The sequence below is a fragment of the Trachemys scripta genome, chromosome 14 (genome assembly GCF_013100865.1).
Source record: "Trachemys scripta elegans isolate TJP31775 chromosome 14, CAS_Tse_1.0, whole genome shotgun sequence".
Lineage (NCBI taxonomy): Eukaryota > Metazoa > Chordata > Testudines > Emydidae > Trachemys > Trachemys scripta.
This window is the reverse complement of record NC_048311.1, coordinates 8138303-8160411: the sequence shown is the minus strand read 5'-3', so window position 1 is coordinate 8160411 and position 22109 is coordinate 8138303. Positions and strand designations below refer to the sequence as shown.

The 22109-nt window shown below is 51.8% G+C and overlaps 1 protein-coding gene and 1 long non-coding RNA gene across 4 annotated transcripts; one reads left to right on the top strand and one right to left on the bottom strand.

The window, feature by feature from the left end:
- The first annotated feature begins 1414 nt into the window (after positions 1-1414).
- Positions 1415-6991, top strand: LOC117887228. Of its 2 annotated transcripts, XR_004648143.1 has the most exons (4): positions 1423-1537; positions 4163-4250; positions 6560-6665; positions 6783-6991. It is a non-coding gene; the product is annotated as an uncharacterized LOC117887228 (long non-coding RNA). The 2 variants fall into 2 exon arrangements; XR_004648144.1 differs by lacking the exon at positions 4163-4250 and having other exon boundaries at positions 1415-1537.
- Positions 6992-9992: 3001 nt separating this feature from the next.
- Positions 9993-14282, bottom strand: LOC117887202 (zinc finger protein 2-like). Of its 2 annotated transcripts, none has more exons than XR_004648126.1 (3): positions 13659-14282; positions 11772-11921; positions 9993-11415 (listed from the first exon to the last, which is right to left on the bottom strand). XR_004648126.1 is itself a non-coding variant. In XM_034789555.1 (3 exons), exons 1-3 carry the CDS (start codon positions 13783-13785, stop codon positions 10760-10762), a joined length of 900 nt encoding a protein of 299 aa, XP_034645446.1. In that variant the 5' UTR covers positions 13786-14282; the 3' UTR covers positions 9993-10759. The 2 variants fall into 2 exon arrangements, 1 of the variants encoding a protein (XP_034645446.1); XM_034789555.1 differs by having other exon boundaries at positions 11772-11888.
- Between the last annotated feature and the right edge of the window lie 7827 nt (positions 14283-22109).

Sequence of the window (22109 nt, the reverse complement as noted above, 5' to 3'; positions counted from 1 at the left end):
CCCTGACTGCGCGCCGGGACTCCTACCATGCCCATGCCTGCTGGCTCCACGTGTAGGCAAAACACGCTGCAGGGGGGGATGTTTTTGTTGTTACTCTGGGCTGCAGGCAGCAGGGGAGGAAGAGGGGGGGAGCAGGGGAGGGCCTCTGGCTACTGGAGGCCAATGGGAGCGGCTTAATCAGGCCCAGCCGCCCAATCAGCGAGGCCGCACTCTGCATGGACGGGAGGGAGGGAGGGAGGGAAGGAGAAAAAATCCAGGACCTTTTAATCTTGTTAACAATTCCTCCCAGACAGCTATTTAAAGATGCAAAAGCCGGACATGTCTGGGGAAATACGGACAGATGGTAACCCTAAGTATATAGGCCTTTACAGGCAGGCTTGAATATTCTAACCCCTCCTCCCTCCCCCTGCCAGCTGCTGCCTAACTTTGAAGGTGTCTAAGGATCCTATTCACCTAAATTTCTGCTGTTAAAATCCCCCAGGTGCCTAAATCCCTCAGGTGCTTTTCAAACTAAGTTTTCCCTGGCCTGTCTTGCATGTGGCTGTCCCACTGCCCACTCAGGTTTGTTCTAAGCCTGTGCCCCATTTCATGGGGGGGAGGAAGGGAGGGACAAGGCCAAATTTGTTATTGCAACCGACATGGCACAATGCCACTCACTCAGCTCCCTCCCTCCACCATCATAATGGGGCTGGGACACTGGGGCCTATCCAGAGTGCTCAGAGCAGCAGCCCTGGAACCAGGCCAGCTGGTGCTTCACTGCCAACATCCAGGCGCAGCATGGGGAAAGGCAGTTAGTGCCCACATGGGGAAAGGAGCCAGGAGGGGGATAGCGGGGGACTGGCAGGGGGCAGACATGGGAGGGGGTTGCCTAGAGCCCAGGGATGGGTTAATCCAGCCCTGCGAATAACCAGAGGAACCTGGTGGCAAAGCACTGACAGCTACATGGCCCGAGTTAGGGGTGCAGAACTTGTAGCTCAGGCCCAGGGCTAGTAGCCAGTGAGCCTGGTGTGGAGACAAGAGACCGTCTCTGACAAACTGCTCCCTGTGCCAGTCTGTGATCAGAGTGACTCACACACAGAGTCAGTGTCACCGAGAAACGTATTCTCTGCATCTCTGGGCTGCCTCACTAGGATCAGGAGCCTTGTCCCCATTGATATTGGGGACTCTCTGGAACAATCCCCAGTCTCCATAGAACCCCCCTTTTCCTTCTTGCCTGGTATCTGGATGTCTCTTTTATCCCCATCATTGACACAGTGGCTTCTTTGCACGATGCTCCCTTAATGCTGAGAGAAGTTGTCCGTGCTTAGGGGACGTGGGGACCCAGGAGGCAGGGTCTGGGGCAGGGGGGCTGCAGTGCAATCCCTTGATCGCTAGGACCCAGGAGCAGCTCGCTGGGGTCACTCAGTCCAGGCAGCAGGAAGTGAATTGCTGTCGCTGCAGTGACTTGGGCGCTGAGGGGAGCCCGCACTCCTTGCAAGATCTCCGAGCCCCGGCGGCTGCTACTGGGACCCCCAAGCCCTGGCTGCAGCCAGGAGAGGTGAATCTCCAACACTGACATTCCCGCTGCTCCCAGGACCCCAGCCTGGCCAGGACCCCCCTTCCCGGGCCCCAGACCCTGCTCCCAGGGAGGGCACCGCTTGGAGGGAAGGTAAGAGAGACCATGGGCAGTGCGTACAAGATGCTTGGGGAGGCTGTTCCCCCAAAATAAAAAAGGCTGCCAATGCAGCATGGATCAACTTCGTTTGGAGGAGTACCAGCCCACCGCCTTTGTGCACCGGAGCACAGGAAGCTCCCTAAACAGGGGGCACCCAGTGCCCCCTGCTCTGCCCAGAGACCCTTCCCCTACGCTGCCTTTCTCCCCCAAGACCCAGCCCTCGGTCCGCCTCTTTTGATCCCCGATCTGCCTCTTCCCCCGAGGCCCTGCCCGCTGCTCACTCATCTCTGCCCCTTCCCTCTCCCCCATCGCTCGCCCTTAAGCCAGGAAAAAAGTGATGGGGCCATGACCCCCTGGCTGAGGTAGAGTGAAGGCAGGGCCTCGGGAGAAGAGGTGTGGGGTGGTGGTGGGAAGAGGCGGAGTGAGGGCAGGGCCTTGGGGGCAGAGGCACAGTGGGGATGGGGCCTAGGGGGAAGAGCTGAAGCATGGGCAAGGGCACAATCCAGGTGGTGGTGCCCCCCATTCTAGGGAGCTTCCGGTGCTCCTGCTCCCAGGGCGCAAAGGCCGCTGGCCGGCACCCCTCCAAAGGGAGGTGACCTGCACCACATCCAGCATTTGCCCCAGCCTCTTTTATTTTGGGGAGACTTAGCCTCCCCGAGCCTCTTATTTGCACTGCCAATGATGAGAGACCATTCAGACAGACTTGTCAGGGGAGATTTTATGCAGTGGAGCACCAACGAACAGTGTTTGAATTTGTGGAAGGCGAAGTAAAGTCCATATGCAGGGGTTAAACCTGCCCCTCTGGCTAAAGGAAGGAATACAGCTGCCTGTCCCGAATCCATGCACTGTAGTTGTAGCCACTCTACCTTGAATGATCCCTTACAATATGTACTAACTACGTATGCTAACCAATCGGTTCCCATCTGGCATTTAGCTGTGACAGTGCAGCATACCTTTCCCAGACCTGAAGAGCTCTGTGTGGCTTGAAAGCTTGTCTCTCTCACCAACACAAGTTGGTCCAATAAAAGATCATTATGTCCATCTAGTGTGACCTGCAGTATAACATAAGCCGTAGAATGTCACCAAGTGGTTCCTCCATCAAATCCATAACATGTGACTGAGCTAGAGAATGTCTTTTGGAATAAGAGCCACATGCATTAGAGCCAGATGGCTAACAGAAAATCCTTCTTCTGCAGTGATGTGGAGTTAAGGGACATGGAGAAGAAAAAAATCTTTAGCTGGGCTGTGATTAAAGTTAGAGCAGAGAGGCCAGGACAATCAGTGCTAGGGCCCCGGACTGGCAATCAGAAGACCAGTCGTTTTCTATTCCTGGCTTTGTAACGAGGAGGAAGTCTCTTCACCTCTGTGTGCCTCTGTTTCCTCAACTATAAAATAGAGATAATGAAGGTTTTGTTTATTATCCCCATTTTACAGAGTGGGAAACTGAGACACAGTTGGGGCCTGTCTACAATACAGGACTGTAGAGGGGTTTGGAACCTGTTCAGTTTGATCCACCTGGTGCAGGAGGAATTCTAGGCACAAAAAACACTAGGTTAAGGTGGCAGAATTTGATTTCCTACCTAGGACTTTGTCCCTTAGAATCACTGGGGACATTGGAGTTTGTCCTTTTTGGTTTCCCTTTTCCTCTTTCCCTCTCTCCTTCCTCTTCTTTGCTTGCTTCTTTTTTTCCCTTTTCCCTGCTTCCCTCCCTCCACCAAGGAGGGGTGTGAGAGGGGGGAGGGGAGTTGCTCTCATTGTGGGAGGCCCTCACAAAGATGTGGGCTGGAATAGTGCTCTGAGAGTGTTCCTCTCTGGTGGAGACCTGGGCCATCCTTTGGGACATCCAGCGAGATCCCTCAGCCTCCCACCTCTCAGAGTCTCAATGCTGATTGGCCAAGCAGAGGGCTATTGACAGGGAGGAATCTCAGATTGTTTTGTTCTCTTTTCAGACCAGACAAATAAGTCACAACCGATCACGTATTGGATTAATCTTGCTGCTTCTCCCCATTAATTGTCTCTGAGCAGTTCATGATTCTCTGTATTGTTCTAATCTTCTAGAATATGTGCTGAATAATTACTGTGAACAATTGTGGGTTGTAGCTCATTTGAGAGCACTTTAGTGCTCAGTCAATGTATGAAATTCAAGATGTGATGGTTAGTCAGAACTCCTGGGTCCTATTCCCAACTCTGCCACTGACTGGCTGTGTGATCTAAGACAAGTCACTTCACCTTTTTCAGCCTGAGTTTCTCCCTCTCCCAGATAAGGAAAACAATTTTCTCCTGCCTACCTCATGGTGGGTGGAGAATGGCGAGCCGGGAGGATCTATTTGGGAGGGTCGCTAGGAGCAGCAGTGCATAAAGTGAGGTGTCCTATCACATTGAGTCATATCAGATTATGACATAATCTACTATCTGAAATACTCAATTGCATTTGTATTTTATTACTTTAAAATTGTTAAGAACAGCAACTCCTTAGCACAGACTGAAACATTTTATCAAATTTTCTAGCTCAAAGTGTCTCCTCACTGCATAGCAGATGGGGCAGGACATGCTGGAGTCAACCTGCTCCAAAGCAGCTGTGGTGGAGAGGATTGTGGTGAGTGAGACAAGGTGCCCAGCAGCTCGAGGGAGGAGAGAGACATGGGTTGGGCAGTGGCCTCCGTTGGGCCAATGGATGGGGGATGGGTGGTGCTGGAGGAGGCTGCAGAGGGCAGGGATTGCTGGGGCTGAGGATTGGGGAGAAGAGAATGGAGAAATTCTGAGACTGGTCATTAATGGGCAGTGGGGGAATTGTGGACTGGAAGGACAGCTGAGGCTGGGGCACAGTTGACTCATGCCTCCCCATACTTGAGGGACACAATCTAAATGGGAGGACACATGCCCACCCCTCATATCTCCTCTTCCCAGAGACCCCCCACCCCTGCCGTGTGCAGTCTGGGGCTGCCATGCTCTACCACCCAATCTTACCTGCGAGGAGGTGAGGGGGCTCAGTCCTTCTCCTGCTGCCCTCCCCCCCGCCACCTCCGGCACATTTGGCTGCTCTCCGTGGCAACTGGGTGGGGAAGGGAAGGGAGCTGCTGCTTCTCATGCGGTTCACGCTGGCTGCTCTGGGTTGCTGCTTTGTGCAGTGCAGCAGCTGTCTGAGAGACCCTGGAGGTGGCAGCCCACTCCCTGCCTGGGCCCTGCTGCTGGAGACAGGCAGCGAGCAAGCTGGAAACGTGCTGGGAGGACAAGGGGCTCTGGCTCCCTCGGGCCCTGTCCCTAGCAGCCGGGCTTGGGCTGGGCGCGACCTGCTGCTTCCCCAGTCAGGTTCTCTCAGACAGCTCCTGCACTGCCCAAAGCAGTGACCCTGAGTGGTCGGTGTGAGAAGCAGCCTGTCCTGTTTCCTCCGCTCCCCGCCCAGGCCCAGTGTGCCAGGGGCAGGTGCCGTGGGAGGACAGAGAACCTCTCCCTTCCCCCCAGCAGGTCAATCTGCGGGACACTTGACCCCACATGCCCCACCATGCATTGTCTCTGGTCCCAGCTCCGTAGTTGGGATGGGAGGCAGTTTGGACAGGTAGGAGGGAATAAGGGGAAGGGGACTAAGCTGGGAGGGAATCCTCGGAAGGGCCATGTTTGATGGGCAGGAAGGAATTGGAGGAGCGGGAGGCAGTTGGGGGGGATCCTGGTGGCTGTGTGGGTCACGGTGTAATCTCCTCCTTGCTGGGAAGTGTCAGTGGGGCCTGACTCTCACACACTCCTTTGGGGCTCACAGGAGCTGATTGCAGAGCTGCCCGGTAACTCTGCACCCAGCGCCGTCCTTGCCAATTGCCTGATCACTGGGCACAGCCTCAGGTACCAAGACTCTCCATCCTGGCTCCCCTAACTGCTCAGACCTAGGGCTGGGAGTCACTGCTCCTCCCACTCCCAGGCCACCTCTCAAAAGTGGCTCCTCTGACAGAGATGGCAGGAATATTCGCTCTCTCCTGGCTGGGCTCATGGGCAGTGGGTATCATAGGCTGGGGGAGGTGGTGCCTCCCTAAACAGCCAGGTGTGGCCCCGCCCACACACAGTGCACAGGCCCCCTCTGTGGCTCCACCTATGCGGTGGCCCCGGTTCTAGCTGGGGCCACACAACCCGCCCTCCCGGCGCTCCGGGGCTGGAGAGACTGGGGCCACGCAGCCCGCCCTCCCCCAGCAGGCAGTTCAGACGCTGCCCATAGCTGGGCTGTTATTTTAACTTTAGTAAAGTTACGATGTCCTTGGGGAAGAGGCTCATTTCTGGGGTCATATTCAGGAGCACAGGTGCTGATTTTATTTTTCCCAGTGGCTGCTCCACCCCAGCTCCACCCCGAGTCCCCGCTCCTGCTCAGCCTCCTCCCCTGAGGCCAAGTTCTCACTCCGCCTCCCCTGTCCCCCGAGGCCCCCACCGCTCGCTCCTCTCCACCCCTTCGGAGTGCCTCCTGCCAGCCTCTCACTGATCCACGGCCAGCCCCAGGGTCAGCTGAACAGCTGACTGGTGGCCAGCCCTGGAGCCACAGAACAGCTAATCAGCAGCTAGCCCCAGGGGCCACCGAACAGCCGTTCAGTAGCCAGCCTTGGGGGCCACCCAGCAGCTGATCAGAGGCCAGCCTTGGGGCCGCAGAACCACTATGGCTAGTGGGTGCTGACCACTTCCTGTTATTTTTCTGTGGGTGGTTGAGCCCTGGAGTATCCCTGGAGTCAGTGCCTATGTACAGGAGGAGCTACAGGGTCCAGGGAACAGGCATTATTCCAACTCCGCCATTCACTGTCTGTGAGGCCTTGGCCTTGTCGTTCCCTGGCTCGGTGACTCCATTTCCATTCTCACCGGTATGTGCCCATTTCTCTGCAGTTTCATGCCCATGTTGTCACTGCATGGTCTAATCAGGCTCCTCTCTCTTGCCAGCACAATGAAACCTGACCTGGACACAGAGCTGGAGACTCACCTCCTGTGAGCTGTCCTGCATGGTGTCTTCACCATGGGCATGGAGAAGGACACCACCCACATCCAGGTAGATCATCCTCCTGCTCCTCCATGCCAGGAACAGGAGTGGCCTCTGGCCCTTGCTCCCTTGATTCCAATGAGGGGATTCCTTCCTTCCTTCCACATGCTGTGTTTTGCCCAGCAGCCCAGCTTCCATCCATAGCAGCTTGGCTTTCCACACCGTGCTGCCTACGAGGTCCTCCGTAGAGACCTGTTAAGGCATGGATTGAAGAACCAGCTGTCGTCCTGCCATGAACCCTTGCTAATTGCCTTCAGTGGGACGTGAATGAGAGCAGCCAGAATATGTGTTTGAGGTCTCACCAGTGCTTCACAGAGGACCATCTTACCATCCTGCGGCAGGTGTGGCCCCAGTTTCCCTAACTCTGACCCATGGTTCTCCCTTCATTTGCAGGCTCTGCACAAGGTCTTGACAGACCGCCTCAATGCCATGCTGGGGAACCTGCAGGCAGAGTTCCCAAACACAGACAGGCTCCAATACATCATGGAGCTGAGCCCACTAATGAGGAATGGGGGCAATTTTATCTTAGCGCTGGGGAGGACTGGAAGATCAATTTTCCAATCTGTCCTCCTAACCTACACCCCACTGCGCCATCCTTGGTCAGGGCAGTCAGGGCAATGCAGTGTTGGGCCCTCCCTCCTTCAGGGACAGGGGAAGAAGCTCAGATTTCAAGCCAGGGCTCTGCCTGGTTCTACTGAGCAGTAACTACAGGGCCCCAACTGGCTTGGGGAATGAGAACCTCAGTGCCCCCCTGTCCCTTCATGAGATCCAGGAGATGGTCCTCACATAAGAATCACAGGCTCCTTCCTAGAGAAACAGGAGAATCCCAAGGGAGTCAGCTCTTATCTCCTGTGGCACTGAGATTCCTGTGCGGGGACTATCCTCACAGTCCAAGGACTTTAGAGCCTGGGAGGGTGGGGGGATGTCTCTCTCCTTCCGGATGAGCTGTTCATGAATCTTGGGTTCAGAGAGGATGGGACCAACCCTGACACTGAACGTTCTCCCAGTCAAGAGAGACAATGACAAGTTGTGACCTGCAGCATATAAGCATTGTCCTGGGTGCAACAATTCCCTTCTAAAGCTCTGTGATCAATGAATCAGATATTTCTCCCTGGGCACAATGTCTCAGCCCCCTGGGGATAGGGTCATTTGCCCAGCAGCTGCGCCTACTCATTGATCCTGAACTGCCTCCTTCCCCCACAGCACACGTCAACTCCACAGTATCCCAGGAGAGAGCCAGAGCCATAAGGAAGAGCACAGCCCTGCTCTGATTCACCATCACTCTCCCTGAATTTGACATAAGCGACTTCTGACCCCAGCTTCCTGACTCCAGACGTAGGAGGGCTGGCTCCAACAGGCTGTAGGATCTGCTGCTGCAGGGGCTCTGAGTGTTCCCTTGGGGGAGAGAGAGTCAGAGCAGGGAGTGAAATAGGCTTGAGTCAAGTTCTTCTTTTCCTGGTTCAGTGGTGACCCTGGGCCTTTAAGGGACCATGCTCCAGCCAGGGTCATGCCAGGCTTTGGTCCCTTCTTGTCACCCTGGAGCAGCTGGGGATGCAAGTCCTCATGGAGGGCCCTGCCCACTTCCCTTTGCTCCAGGCTCCCTTGGGGGCAGACAGAACTAAGGGTCTAGCAGCAGCACCATGACCTCTTCCTCCTCTGGTGCCTTGTTTTTGTGCAGAATAACTAAGCACCTAACTCCAGGAGAGGGATTCCTAGCTCTGGATCCCAAGAAGACACAGGCATCTTCCTCCTGGCCAGACTTAGGTGCCTAAGTTCCAGAAAGGGGTGGGGCTTAGGACACACCCCTCTCATTGGCATTTCCCATTGGCTAGCTTTGGTGTGGTGCTGCCCAGCTTGCCGGTTTTTGTGGATCCCATTCTCAGGCACCTCCTTCTCCCCATCATTGTACAGGGAAGCTGGGTACCTAACTCAGGCTTTGTGGGTTCTAGTGATTTTCTTGCTGTCTAAAAGTTTGGTGCTGTGAGGTCCCTTTGTGGCTCCAGACCTTAGTTCCTTTAGTTCTTAGCTAGAGCAGGCAAGTCTCACCCCAGCCCCCAGGAGCTGTACCACTGCCTAGAGCGTCATTTCAGTTCAGCAAGCTCCAGTCTGTATCAGGGAGGGGACCATCCAACTGTTGCTCCAGGCTGAGGCTCAGAAGGAAATCCAGGGGCGGCTCCTCTCCCGAAGAGCCATGACTGCTGCCAATCCAACTGAGAGTCTGCAGGAAGAAACTCATTGTCCCATCTGACTGGAGTTATTTAAAGTCCTGCTGTCCATAGACTGCAGACAATTTCTGCTGGGCCCGCAGCACCCAGTGCTCAATGGCCTATCAAACTGGGCCCCACAAGCGAAATAGGCCAGGGAACACTTAATTTGAGGAGTGTGTTGGGGCTGAGGTATGAAATATGGGTCTGGCTGCCTAGACTGAGGCAGCAGTGAGCATGCCCAATAGCAGATTGTTAGGCATCGGGGTGATTTCAACTTCAGAAATTTAGGTGTGTAGGGGCTTTAGACACCTACACAGCTAGGCAGCCACTGAGTGGTGGTTTGTGGATCGGCAGCATCTAACCATCAGATTCAGGTACCTAAAGTGAAAGTAGTGGCCAGGCACCTAAATCTTTTTTTGGATCTAGCCCCTGGTGCCTAGCTTGCTTTGAACACCCTACTGGGCCCTTATCTGCATCGTCAGGTGCCTGATACCTTTAAAAACCCAACCCTACATCATTTTGGAAAATATGCTTTTGAAAAACTTACCCAAACTCTAACAGCCTTTAAAAATGAGTATCCCAGGAGATATCCCTCCAATTCACCCCATCACTCTCAAATAACACAGAACCTAAACCCCACATTTTCCTGTCCCTGCTCCAGAATTTAGAATCTATTTAATTCTGGTCTCTAAGGGAGTCAGAGTACAAAAAGTAATTTTTTTTTTCTTTGCATAACCTGGAGCATTGTGAGATTATGTGGGAATGAGACAATCTCTCCCCAAAGGGGGAACTCAGTGACTAACAATCACTCTGCTAATGGGGGGAAGAGAACATATAAGATGTTTAGGGTCAGTCTAGACTAGGACAAGTGCAGGGGGGAGGGGGAGTTCAGGGGAGATTTGCTGGCTAATCTCCACAACCTTTCCCAACACAGACGGACCCTCGGAGGCTGATGCTGAGGAGGCAGAGGTGGGATCCCAAAGCCTCCCACGAGTCCCTGTGGAAATCAGCCCCTCAGTGGAGCTTTCTGAATACAGAAGGGGTGAGTGATAAGAGGCAGCACCTCTCTTCCCTGTACTCTCCTCTCTTATCCCACGATCTTTAACACTTGATTTCCCCAGCACCGAGTACCCTATGCTCCCCACATCCACCAGACCCAACCATTCAGTCACCCACTGTCTTCCCCAAAACCCATCCCTCCTGGTCCTTTCACATTTGATCTCCCAGAACCCAGCACCTTAGGGGATTTAGAGAGGGGAAGAGTTGCCAGCACTCAGGACACTCACCCTGCAGGGACTAGCTCCAGGTAAGTGGGGGAGCCCAACCCATAGGCTACTGGAAAATGGGGGGTGGGGACAGGTGTCCAGAGTGAATGTGGAGCCTTGCCCAAGTATCCATTTCCTAGTCTCTATGGTAGGGGCATCCTGACTGGGAAGGGAAAGGAAAGAGAACTTCATCCAGGCAGAGGGGGCTTCTGGAGGAATTTCTCTCTCCCATTCCTCAGCAGGTTACCAGGAGGCAGGAAAGCCCATCAGCAGGGAGGAGCGGCTGATCAGATCAGGGTTAGCTGCTGCTGGAACCTGCCCCCAAACATGGGCAGCTGGATACCTAGGAGCCAAATGTCACTGATGTATGTGGGAATTAGGAAATGGAGTTTTTACTACGTCCAGCCCTAGTCAGGGCACCGAGAGAATTTCTCTCCTGTGTGGAGGAGTCTCTGATGTTCAATGTGGTGTTAGCTCCAACTGAACCTATTTCCATGCTAAGGACATCTGAGAGGGCTCCTCCCTGTTTGGATTTGCTGATGCTTGATACTGTGTGAGCATCAAAAGAAGATACCCCCACATTCAAGCTCTTTCTTCTGTGAATTAGCTCATGAGGGAACAATGTGTGAGCTTAGACTAATCTTTCCCTGCAATTATTGAAGATTTTCCCACAATCCAAGTATTTATGGGCTCTCTCTTGTGTGGATCGTCTAATGTGAAGCAAGGTTTGATATTCAAATGAAACTTTTTCCACAGTTGAGGCACTTATAGATTCTGTCCCTTGTGAATTCTGATGTTTAGGAAGATTTGGCCTGGGATTGAAGCCTTTCCCACCATTCAAGTATTTATGCAGATTCTCTCTTATGTGGATTGTCTGATGTGTAATAAGGTGCGAGTTCTGACAAACTTTTCCTACAGCGGAGGCATTTTCACAGTTTTTTGTGTGGATTCTCCCATGTCTTATAAGGATTGAGCGCCGACTGAAGCTTTTCCCACAGTCCAAGCATGTATATGGTTTCTTCTCCTTCTGATTTGTCTGCTGGGCTGCGGATTCCTTGGGATCCTTGCCTCCTCTCCCACATTCAATGGATTCCTCCATTTTCTTCCTTTGGCATTTTCCCTGATTCCTTTCTGACCTGTGCCAATTACTCCAGGCTTTTCTCTGTTCCAAGCACTGGGAGAACTTCTCTCCAGCTTTTCTCAAGAAGGTCCCCTGGAGTTCCATTTGCTCAAGTCCTTCCTGCTGTAGATCTCCCTCCTCGTTCTCACTCATTGTCTCATCACCTGCTGAGGAAGGGAGAGAGTCCCAGCAGGAGTCATTGCCTGAGCTAGCAGAAAGGGGAATAACAAAGAAGGAAAACACAACACAATAACTGTTGGGGAGCCTGAGAAATTGGATTCTGCCTCAACATCCCATCCAAACACTCACAGGGAAGTGAAGTCAGGGAGAAAATGCCTGACAGCTAACAGGGTGGGTGGGAAGCCATGAGCAATATCTGCCATGATGATATGACACCTGCTGACCACAACCTGACCTGGGTGGGATGAGGAGAACTGAGGGGGCTCACACCACATTTTGGGGATTTTCAGCTTTTTCCTTCACTTACCATATAGTTTTTGTGTCAATATCACTGACTTCTCACCTGGGTGGGTGCCTCTTGGGATCTTCTTTTCCTCAGAGACCTGGAGATCCGGGACCCATGGCTCTTCCCCTGCTTCCAGCTGGGCGATCGGGTCAGGTTTGGGAATGGGGAGTCCTCCTCGGGGGTGAAATCAGGCATGATGTGAGTGCACTGAGGATCAGTGGAGTATTTGTCACAAAGGACACACATTGAGTTTAAACTGAGCCCATGATTTTTTGGGGGGTTGTGGGGGTCTGAACAGATGGAAACATGGTCACTGAGCCCCCTTGGGAGAGACCAATGTCTGGGGGAGGGGAAGTTGTCACACCCTCACTAGGAGTGTTCAGGATCTGTGTGCTCTGGGGGACTTGCTGAGGCACACACAGCTCTAGTGTTAACCCCTGTCTCTGTGTAAACCTCCAGAGCCCTCCCCACAGATGGAGCTGTGATGGGACACCCCCCCGCCCCAGGGTGTAGCCTGGGACTGTGGGACCGCTGTGCCTCCCTGAACTCTCTCCAGCCTGGGCTGTCTCTCACAATGCCTTGCTAGTGACCAGCAGGAACCCCTCCACATGCTGTGATCACTCAGCACAACCACATGTGGAGCCTCCACACCCAGCTAAATTGCATGAATGCTCCCAGAGCCATTCATGAATCACACAGAGAGGCACCACAGCCAAATCACCCCAGATCCCAACACTGTAACTTAGGAATATATCATCTAAATTTATTAATTGGTTCACTACTTCATCAATGGAAAGTGGATATACACCAGCTTTTGATACCAGAGCAATTTACCATTCACTTCAGGAAAACTCACTGGTAAAGTTAAACAGTTAAACAAGTTTACTGACTATAAAATACAGATTTTAAGTAGTATTAAGTGCTAGGCAAAAAGTCAGAGTTAGTTATCAAAAGAAATAAAATATGAGCACACAGTCTAAACTTTCAACCCTATAAGACTTGGCAACATCTAGATTAAGCAGTTTCTCTCACCCCAGTGGATACTGCAGTCTATAGTATATAGATTTCACCTTTGAAATCTGGGACAGTTCCCTCATTTGGAGTCTCAAGTCTTCAGCGTCCTTGCTGCTTGCAGTGTAGGAAGGTGAAGGAGAAAGTGGACACATGCTGGGCCTGTGTTCTGTTTTATACCCTCAGAGCCATGTGGTTGGGGAGCACAAGTCCAGGCATGTCTGGGGGCTTTGCTGAGTCTCCAGAGCCAGGCTGAGCAATCCCCCTGGTGTGGCTTCATGCAGGTGAGTCACTGAATTGTAACTCCCTTGCTGGACAATGGCTGGTGATTTCTGCTCAATAGCACCCACCTGGGTGTTGGTTACCTCCCTTTTCATTGTCTCTGTAGAGCCAGTATCTGAGCAACTCCCAAACCCACAGTATATTTTAGTGACAACCGTATAACACAGTCTTATAACTTCATATGCACTAAAGATACACATATTTAGATAGAACAGTGACCATAAGCCAATCTTAACCTTTTCCCTAATACCTCACATGGCATGCTTTCTATGCAATATCACAATTATATACAGATGAGGAATATGGGGGCTATAGGGGGCCCTCCCAAGGTATAGAGTGTCACAGGAGCCAGTCCCAGGAAGGGAGGTGCACAGAGATCCTGTGTGTGAGTAAGAATTAATTCCCCAAACATAACACACTGCTTCTGCCCACGGGAAAGCTGGAGGGATGCAGATGAACTAGCATGTCCATTAGGTTAATGACTCCCCTATCCCGCTGGAGGGTGTATGGGGGCGAATGGCTCTCTCAAACTGGAGCTGTGGACAATGAGACCCATTTCCCTCTAATCTAACTGACGAGGGAAGAACCTGACCAGATGCAGAAATGCAGACCCCTTGGCTTAAAATAGTTTGAGGGGACAGGAATACTTACCCAGTGAGGTCACAGTCTCGTAATTCTCCTGCATGACATCCTTGTAGAGGGCTCTCTGAGCGGGGTCCAGCAGAGCCCCCTGCCTCTCGGTGAAATACGCAGCCACCTCCTCGAAGGTCACTGGCATCTGAAAAAACAAGTGCTCCCCACTCAGTACCTGCTGCCCCAGCCACAATTCCACTGTTTATGGGGGAAATAGCACCAAAATACAACAGCTCTGGGAGGCCTGGAGGAGCAGAATTCTAGCCCCACCCCACTCAAGAGTGGCCATGAGTCTCCACGAAACACAGAGAAGGTGAGAGCTCCTTGACCCTCCCAGCAGAGGATAGAGGGCAGGGTCTTTTCATTGACCACACACATACTAGACACAGGCTGATGTGGAAAGCAGAGCTCCATGCAGGGGACAGGGACAGGAATTCCAGCACCTTCCCTTTATATTTCACCACAGTCTCTGCCTAGTGGGTTCAGGCTCCAGCACTCTGGTCTGTTTTCCCAGCCCTGTCCAGGGGGGCTGTCTCCTGTTTCAGAAATGGGGGAATTTTCACCCCATCCCCAATGGGCCTGTTCATAAACCAGGCCCTAAACTGAGCATGTCCCAACAGGATTATCACACCTTGTCCCTCTCCCTGCCTCACCCTGTGTATTTCCTGCCCCTCCCCCTCTACAACAATCCTTCCCAGCAGCTCCCCCCAAAATCCCCAACCTGAGCTGGATCCACCACAGCCATTTCCCTGCCCCGTCCCCTAGGAAGATGATCTGGAGCAAAACGTGGTTGTCATTCTGCAACCTGTTGGGGTGAGAAGGGCAATTGGGGAGGTTTCTGAATTAGTGTTAGTCCATTTCACACCCTGATTCCTCCCAGGCTCTTTCCTTGTAGACAGACACTCTGCTATCCTTGGAAAACCCTCAGTTACATTATTACAACACCTGACCCCTCCCATTGGGACTAAACCCATGAGACACTTTTAAACCCTCCCAGGAACACAGTCAAACCCTAGAAAAGAGCAGAATCAAAGGAGCCACTTTGAGGGTGTCACGGAGTGTGGAGGAGTCAGGGCCCTGCACCACCCCACTTCCTGCGATTTACGTGACTCTCAGCCAGCCAGTAAAACAGAAGGTTTATTAGATGACAGGAACACAGTCCAAATCAGAGCTTGTAGGGTGTAGACAACAGGACCCCCTCAGTCAGGTCCATCTGGGGGGCAGGAGCTTAGACCCCAGCCTGGGGACTCCCTCCATTTCCCCAGTCAACTCCCAACTGAAACCCCCTCCAGCAGTCTCACCCAGCCTCCCCCCGGCTTCTCCTCCAGCCTTTGTCCTGGTTCCCAGGCAAAGGTGTCACCTGGCCCCAACCCCCTTCCTGGGCTCAGGTATCATCCCTCAAGTGAAGTCACACCCTGATATCCCATCACCAATGCAGACAGTCCTAGTAAAAGTCCCATGCAACATTCCCAGGTCAATCCGCCCTACTCCCTACTCCGTCACAGGGGATCCCCCCTGACATTGTCCCCAGGCCAGTATTTCATACTGGAACTGGAACCAAAATTGAACCATAATTTTGTTTTATTGATTGAACTGAACAAAAAAAGGGAGGTGGTGGTGGGGGGGGACTATTACCAGTTAAAATAGATATTCAGCATTTTTTAAGCTCAATATATTTAAAAAAACTACAGTGATCTTATTTTCATTTTAAGAGCAGAAAGAAACTAGCCAATGGGCTGGCGATGGCTCCCAGAATGGCCAGCCCCAGGATAGTGTTGAGTCTGAACTTTTGATGAGCTTAAACTTAACCCAGACTTGATATCTCTGTCTGAACTTTTAATCAAAGCTCTGACCTGCGAACTACTCATGACACCCCCCTCCCCTTAAGTAGCCATCTCCCCTTTTCTCTTTTTGAATTTACATTTTAACCTGTTTTATCCTGTAGAATCTTGATTGATTATACATGACCATTATGATCTGTTAATCACTTTGTTTACTTCTGTGTATAAATATTGATGCTCACCCCTAATAAACTTGCCACACTTACTCTGAAGCTTTTCAAGCTAAGGATAGTGTGAGCCCGTTGATCAACGAATTGGTGTCTGGTCTCTGACAGATTGTGAGCCCCATACCAACTCCGCACGAACTCGGGTGCTGGAGAGGTGAGTAAGGACTTGCTTTTTACCTAACAATTTGGGGGCTCGTCCGGGATTTCCTTCTGGTGCGGTGCCTCTGTCCAGTGGTCAGACCACTCATATACGAATTGGCAGGCGCCACGGGAGATTTCTCCCAGCCAATTCAATATTGAGGGGTCGTGTACTGGACAGCAGGGTAAACGCCAGTTGGAGGGCTCCTGTCAGACACCATGGGTCAAGGGACTAGAGTGCCTCTTGAGAGTCTGTTGGGGATTGTAAATAAGTTATGGAACGAAGGGAAACTCCCAGTACAGACAGGAATGTCTAGGAGGAAGTTGTACACACTGTGTGTAAGGAATTGGACTGGGTATTGGCCGACCCGGAGATGAGGTGGCCTTCGTATGGCTCTTTCGAACAGGCTGCCTTAAGAGGAGTAAGGAGCCAGATCGAAAAAGACCATCCGGGACAGTTATGTTACTGGTTTTGTTGGGACACAGCAGCAGAGCTGTGGAAATCTTTAAAAATTATGGCAGTCAGGTATTCTCCCGAGAGTGAACCCCCTCCATGTTATTTCGATGAAGGGTGTAAACCACGGCATGTTTTGACTCGTCAGTTGGTCCCTACTGCACCTGCCCCTATTCCTCCGCAGGGGGACTCTCTCCAGGGCGCAGAGGGGAATCTGCAGGACTCCAGATCGGAATCTCTGCAGAGGGATAAGGGGGAAATGGAAGGGCACACCTCGGGAGGAGTAATTACTAGGCAAAAGATCAAGCAGATGCAGCAGGTTACATACCCCTCCCCTGGGGACGCCCAGAGGGTCCGGTCGCATCCGCAGATACTTACACCAGGGACGAATACACCCCTGCACCACCAGCTCGGCCCGTTCCCCAGGCCTGGATCAACTATGGGCAACAGCAGCAGCTGCAGCAAACTCAGCCTCCTGAATGACAGTACCCCGGGGGCGAAGGCAAACAATGTGATGGTCTTATTTCCTTAATGTCTTTAGCGGGCTCCTTCCTCACTTTCTCCCCTCCCAGCAAAGAGCCTCGTCTAACCCTTTCAGTCCAAGGACTGCCTGTCTCCTTCCTCATTGATACTGGAGCTACTTTCTCTCTTTTAAATCATGCCCCCTCTCCCTGGCTATCCTGTGAGGTTAAAACTGCAACTGGGGTGGAGGGCAACCCACAGTCTCTGGGACTCACTTTGCCTCTAAATGTTATTTATGCTGATAAATGTTTTTCTCACCGTTTTCTTTTTTCCCCAGCTTGTCCAATCCCTTTGATGGGCTGGGATTTACTCTGTAAGCTTGAGGCTACTTTAACCTGCACTCCTGAAGGGGTAGGATTATTGATGACAGTGTTAGGAGATTCGGCCCCAACACAGGGTAATTGGGAAACACCCCCCCTCTCTCCCCTGACCTCACTGACTTGCCTTTAACCCTCTGGGGAACTTCTGACACTGATGTTGGCCTGCTCCTTTCGGCAGAGCCAGTAAGGATTCAAGTGAAGCCCTCCTTAACCCCCCCGTCAGTCCCTCAATACCCCCTGTCGCTGGAAGTCCGGGAGGGCATCCGCCCCATTATCGAGGGATTCATTGCACAAAAGCTAGTCCGCCCTCAGCGCACTCCCTGTAACACCCCTATACTGCCTGTCAAAAAGCCTCCTAAAAAGGACGGAGACCCTATTCGTTGGCGCTTTGTACAGGATCTACGGGTTGTTAATCAGTATGTGGTCCCTCTTCATGCAGTAGTTCTTGATCCAGCTACTATCATCAGCCAAATCCCCTGGGATGCTGAGTGGTTCACTGTTATTGACTTAAAATCAGCCTTTTTCAGCATTCCTGTGCACCCAGACTCTCAGTATCTCTTTGGTTTCACCTGGGAGGGACAAAGTTATGTCTGGCAACGACTTCCTCAAGGCTACAGAGACAGCCCCATGATTTTCAGCCAATGCCTCCGCCACGACTTGGAAGGCTTCACCAGTCCGCAGGGATCCACGTTAGTCCTATACGTAGATGACATCCTATTAGGTAACCGCGAAGAAGCTGCCCTCCGCATCGATGGTAAGGCACTTTTATTATACCTACACACCAGAGGCCACAAGGTAGACCCTAACAGGATTCAGTGGGTCTCACAGAAGGTCCGATATCTGGGCTTCCTGTTAATCCCAGAGGGGAGACAAATGGACCCAGTCCGCAAAAGACTATCCAAAACTGCCCTCTGCCAAACACCAAGAAACAACTTCGAGGTTTCTTAGGATTAATTGGCTTCTGTCGCCCCTGGTTGCCGTCCTGCGGGGAGTTAAGCAAACCGCTCCACCGACTCACTGCTAACCTTGCTCCTGACCCTTTGCAGTGGTCCCCGGACACGATCCAAGCCTTTCAGTTACTCAAGGACAGTGTGGCCTCCTCCATGTCTCTCCGCCCCCCCAATTACAGCAAACCCTTTCACCTTTTTGTCCACGAGAGGGGCGGAATTGCTAGTGGCGTCCTTACCCAGCTGAGCGGGCCCCACCATTTCCCGCTTGCTTTTTACTCTCAGCAGATCGACCCTGTCGCTCAGGGAACCCCATCCTGCACCCGGACTCTGGCAGCAGCTGCCCTGCTGATCACAAAGGCAAAGAGCCTGACCCTGGGTCATTTTACCATGGTTTGGACCTCTCATGCCTTGTCAGCCCTTCTGCGTAGGGGCACAACCCAAGTCTTTTCGGCCCATCGTCAGCAACAGCTAGAGGCCGAACTCTTAGAAGACACTAACCTAATTTTTGAAAGGTGTGGGCCCCTTAATCCAGCTACCTTGCTTCCTGACCTGCCAATCCTCCAGGATCAGCACAACTGTGTGGAAGTAGTTTACAGCATCTTACAGATAAGGGACAACCTGTTTGACGTGCCACTGGACAACCCTGATTGCATCCTCTTCTCGGACGGAAGCTCCTTCTATGTTGATGGCAAGCGTTTCACCGGTTATGCAGTCACCTCTGAACGGGACATTCAAGAGGCTGCCTCACTGCCAGGCAACTGGGGAGTCCAAGCCGCCGAACTCTATGCCCTGGCCCGAGCTTGCCAGTTGGCCGCTGGTAAGACCGTTACCATTTTTACTGATAGCAAGTATGCTTTTGGAGTTGTGCATTGTCACATCCACCTCTGGAAGTTTCGAGGTTTCCAGACAGCTGCTGGTAAACCCATTCAGCACCTCCCCCTCATCCACAAGCTTTTGGACGCCCTCCAAGAACCCTCGGTCCTGGCTGTAGTTCACTGCCGGGCCCATACTAAAGATGATAGCCCCGTCACCCGTGGGAATGCTCTGGCTGACGCCTCCGCCAAGGCGGCTGCCGTCTTACCCTTAGCCATGCCCATGTTGGCTATTGCAGCCTCCTCCTTTACTCCACCGCACCCCATACCAGTACCCGCTGCTGAACTACAGTCGTGGGAGAGCCTCGGAGCCACTCTGGTCAAAGGGACCTGGCTTATGCCGGATGGCTGAGCCTGCCTCCCTCGCTCCACATACCCCGTGGCAGTTCGCTGGCACCATGATAAGGGGGGTCACTACGGCACGCACGCCCTTGTGGACACCATCGCTCGCTTTTGGTATGCTCCAGGCATTCAACCCTACTGCCTGTCAATAGTGAAAGCATGCAGCACATGTCAGCGTAATGGACCTGCTCCGCCTCTTAACAAAATTAAGGGTGGAAGACCTCCGCCTGCTGCTCCATTTCAACATCTTCAAATTGACTTTGCAGATATGCCAAAGGCTTTTGGGAAAAAGCACCTCCTTGTTTTGGTTTGCCCTCTGACTTCCTGGGTCGAAGCTTTTCCTACTGCTAATTGTACTGCTGCCACAGTGGCGAAGATTCTCCTTAGAGACATTGTACCCCGTTTTGGCATCCCTCTCGTGCTTGACTCAGATCGCGGACCTCACTTTACTGGTCATGTCCTTGGCCGTTTAGAACAAGGACTGGGCATTTCACACTCCTTTCATACACCCTACCACCCCCAGTCTAGCGGGAAAGTTGAGCGTATGAATAGGGAGCTTAAGTTTACATTGGCTAAATACTGTCAGGAAACAGGGTTAAAGTGGCCTCAGGTACTTCCCTTGGTCCTGTTTCACCTTCGTACTCGCCCAACCCGTGTATTGGGATTATCCCCCTTTGAACTGCTCTATGGACACCCCCCTTTCAAAGGCGGAGCGCTACCACGTGCTGATGTTTCACTATTGGGAGGGGATCATATGACCGCGTGCCAGTTTCTCTCCCTACAGACTCGCCTCCGTACCCTTTGGAAAGCCTCGCAGTTTTCCCAGACCGTGCCGCTGGAAGAACAGATCCACCCGTTCCAACCAGGGGACTTCGTCTGGGCCAAAAAGTTCGTTCGCGGCGACACCCTCCAGCCGAGGTTTACTGGACCCCACCAGGTTCTTTTAACAACCCAGACTGCAGTGTTCCTGGAAGGACGCAAATCCTGGATCCACCACTCCCACATCAAGCCAGCCGTAGTGGACCACAGTGACGGACCAGCAGCTCTTGCCACCACTGAGGACACTGCCTCCGACCAGTGGACCAGCTTACCTCTTTCAGACATCAGACTTAAATTGACTCGGCAAAAATGAGAGGACCTTTTATTCTGACAACTGTATGTTTTTTATTATGCCTTTTTAATTTATTTTCTGCTTATGAAGATAATGCTTTTATTAGATATTCCCACGAGGTTAAAACTCGTATTTTAGGAAATAGAAGTAATTGTTGGGTATGTACTCAATTTCCAGTAAATGCAGAACAGGGACTCCCCTTCACACCCATTCCCCTGACCACTGCTAATATGACTTGGATGCCACCGGCTAGAGTAAAAGATCCAGTCCAACACAATCTTACATGGGACAAAACAGGAGTGCCAATTAACAGATATCTCAGGGTAACCAATCAGACAGGATCACTGTGTTTTGTTAAAGAAAAGGGGTCAACTTTTGTGGGAACAAGTAAATGCAACATGTATTTTAATGGCACCGCCTTTAGTAAAAATCTTGGCTTCAAGCCTTGCACATCCCACTTATCCCATATGTGGATCCCTCACCCCGATCCAACTTTTTCATGGGTGGGCAGGCCTTCAGAGTCAGCTTTTAAGAAGCCCTGCTCAGATCACGAGGGTGTCCAACTAATTGCTAAGGGACATACGATTGCCTTCTACAACTGCTCAAGCAGTACTACACTGCCCTTTGAAAACACCACTACCAAATTGTGCCTCTGCAGTTCACACAACGACCCCTCTGCGTTACCAGGGGAACAGTGGTCCAATGGGTGGTGGGTTACCTCCTACTTTGAGAAATGGAATACCCGAAACGCATTGTATGGAACATACTGGGTGTGCGGGCCCAAAGCTTATTACTTTCTCTCCCCTGATTGGGCAGGGTCATGTTATTTAGCGTGGCTAACACCGCCTTCTCGCATCTCCCTCACTCCCCCTCATTTTCCCCACGTTCGTAACATCCGTGAAACCTTCATAGATATTAATATCTGTGATGGTTTGTCGTGGCAGCGGTGGGCTGGTCTCATTAGCTTGAGGGGTGGTGTCATCCGTCTACAGGGACTACTAGAATCTTTAACCAATGAAACTGCGACCCTATTTGAGAATCAGGCCGGGGAAATGTCCCAGCTGCGCCAGTTAGCTTTGCAAAACCGAATGGCTTTAGACATAATGTTAGCAGCCCAGGGAGGAACTTGCGCCCTCATAAATGAAGAATGCTGTGTTTTTGTAAATGACACCTACTCTGACACTTTTCAACGTACCAAACATCTAAGGGAAATGGCTAAGAACTACTCCTCTGGCCAGCCACCTTATGATTGGTGGGGAGCCTTATGGAATTTTAAAAAACTCTTGGTGGGTATTGTTGGGGCCATAGTAATCCTTATAATACTGTGTTGCTGTATTCAGTCTGTCCCCTCCCTCATAGGCTCATGTGGGTCAGTTTATTCTTTTCCTACTTCAGCCAAGGGCCTTACTCTCTTCGAGTTGGCCCAGGCTGAAATTGCCAAGCGGCCCTTGGCTCCTTAAAATGGGGTGTAGCTTTTGGTAAATAGCTATCCCAAAGCTACAAATGGAGGAATGTTGAGTCTGAACTTTTGATGAGCTTAACTTAACCCAGACTTGATATCTCTGTCTGAACTTTTAATCAAAGCTCTGACCTGCGAACTACTCATGACACCCCCCTCCCCTTAAGTAGTCATCTCCCCTTTTCTCTTTCTGAATTTACATTTTAACCTGTTTTATCCTGTAGAATCTTGATTGATTATACATGACCATTATGATCTGTTAATCACTTTGTTTACTTCTGTGTATAAATATT

Bases quoted from the DNA above. Each gene is read 5' to 3' on its own strand.
- LOC117887202 (XM_034789555.1), bottom strand. From the start codon at position 13,785: ATGCCAGTGACCTTCGAGGAGGTGGCTGCGTATTTCACCGAGAGGCAG. The intron at 11,889-13,658 runs GTAAGTATTCCT...TTCACCCCCGAG, and splicing joins CGAGACTGTGACCTCACTGG to GAGGACTCCCCATTCCCAAA. The intron at 11,416-11,771 runs GTGAGAAGTCAG...TCCCTTCCTCAG, and splicing joins CCCAAGAGGCACCCACCCAG to CAGGTGATGAGACAATGAGT.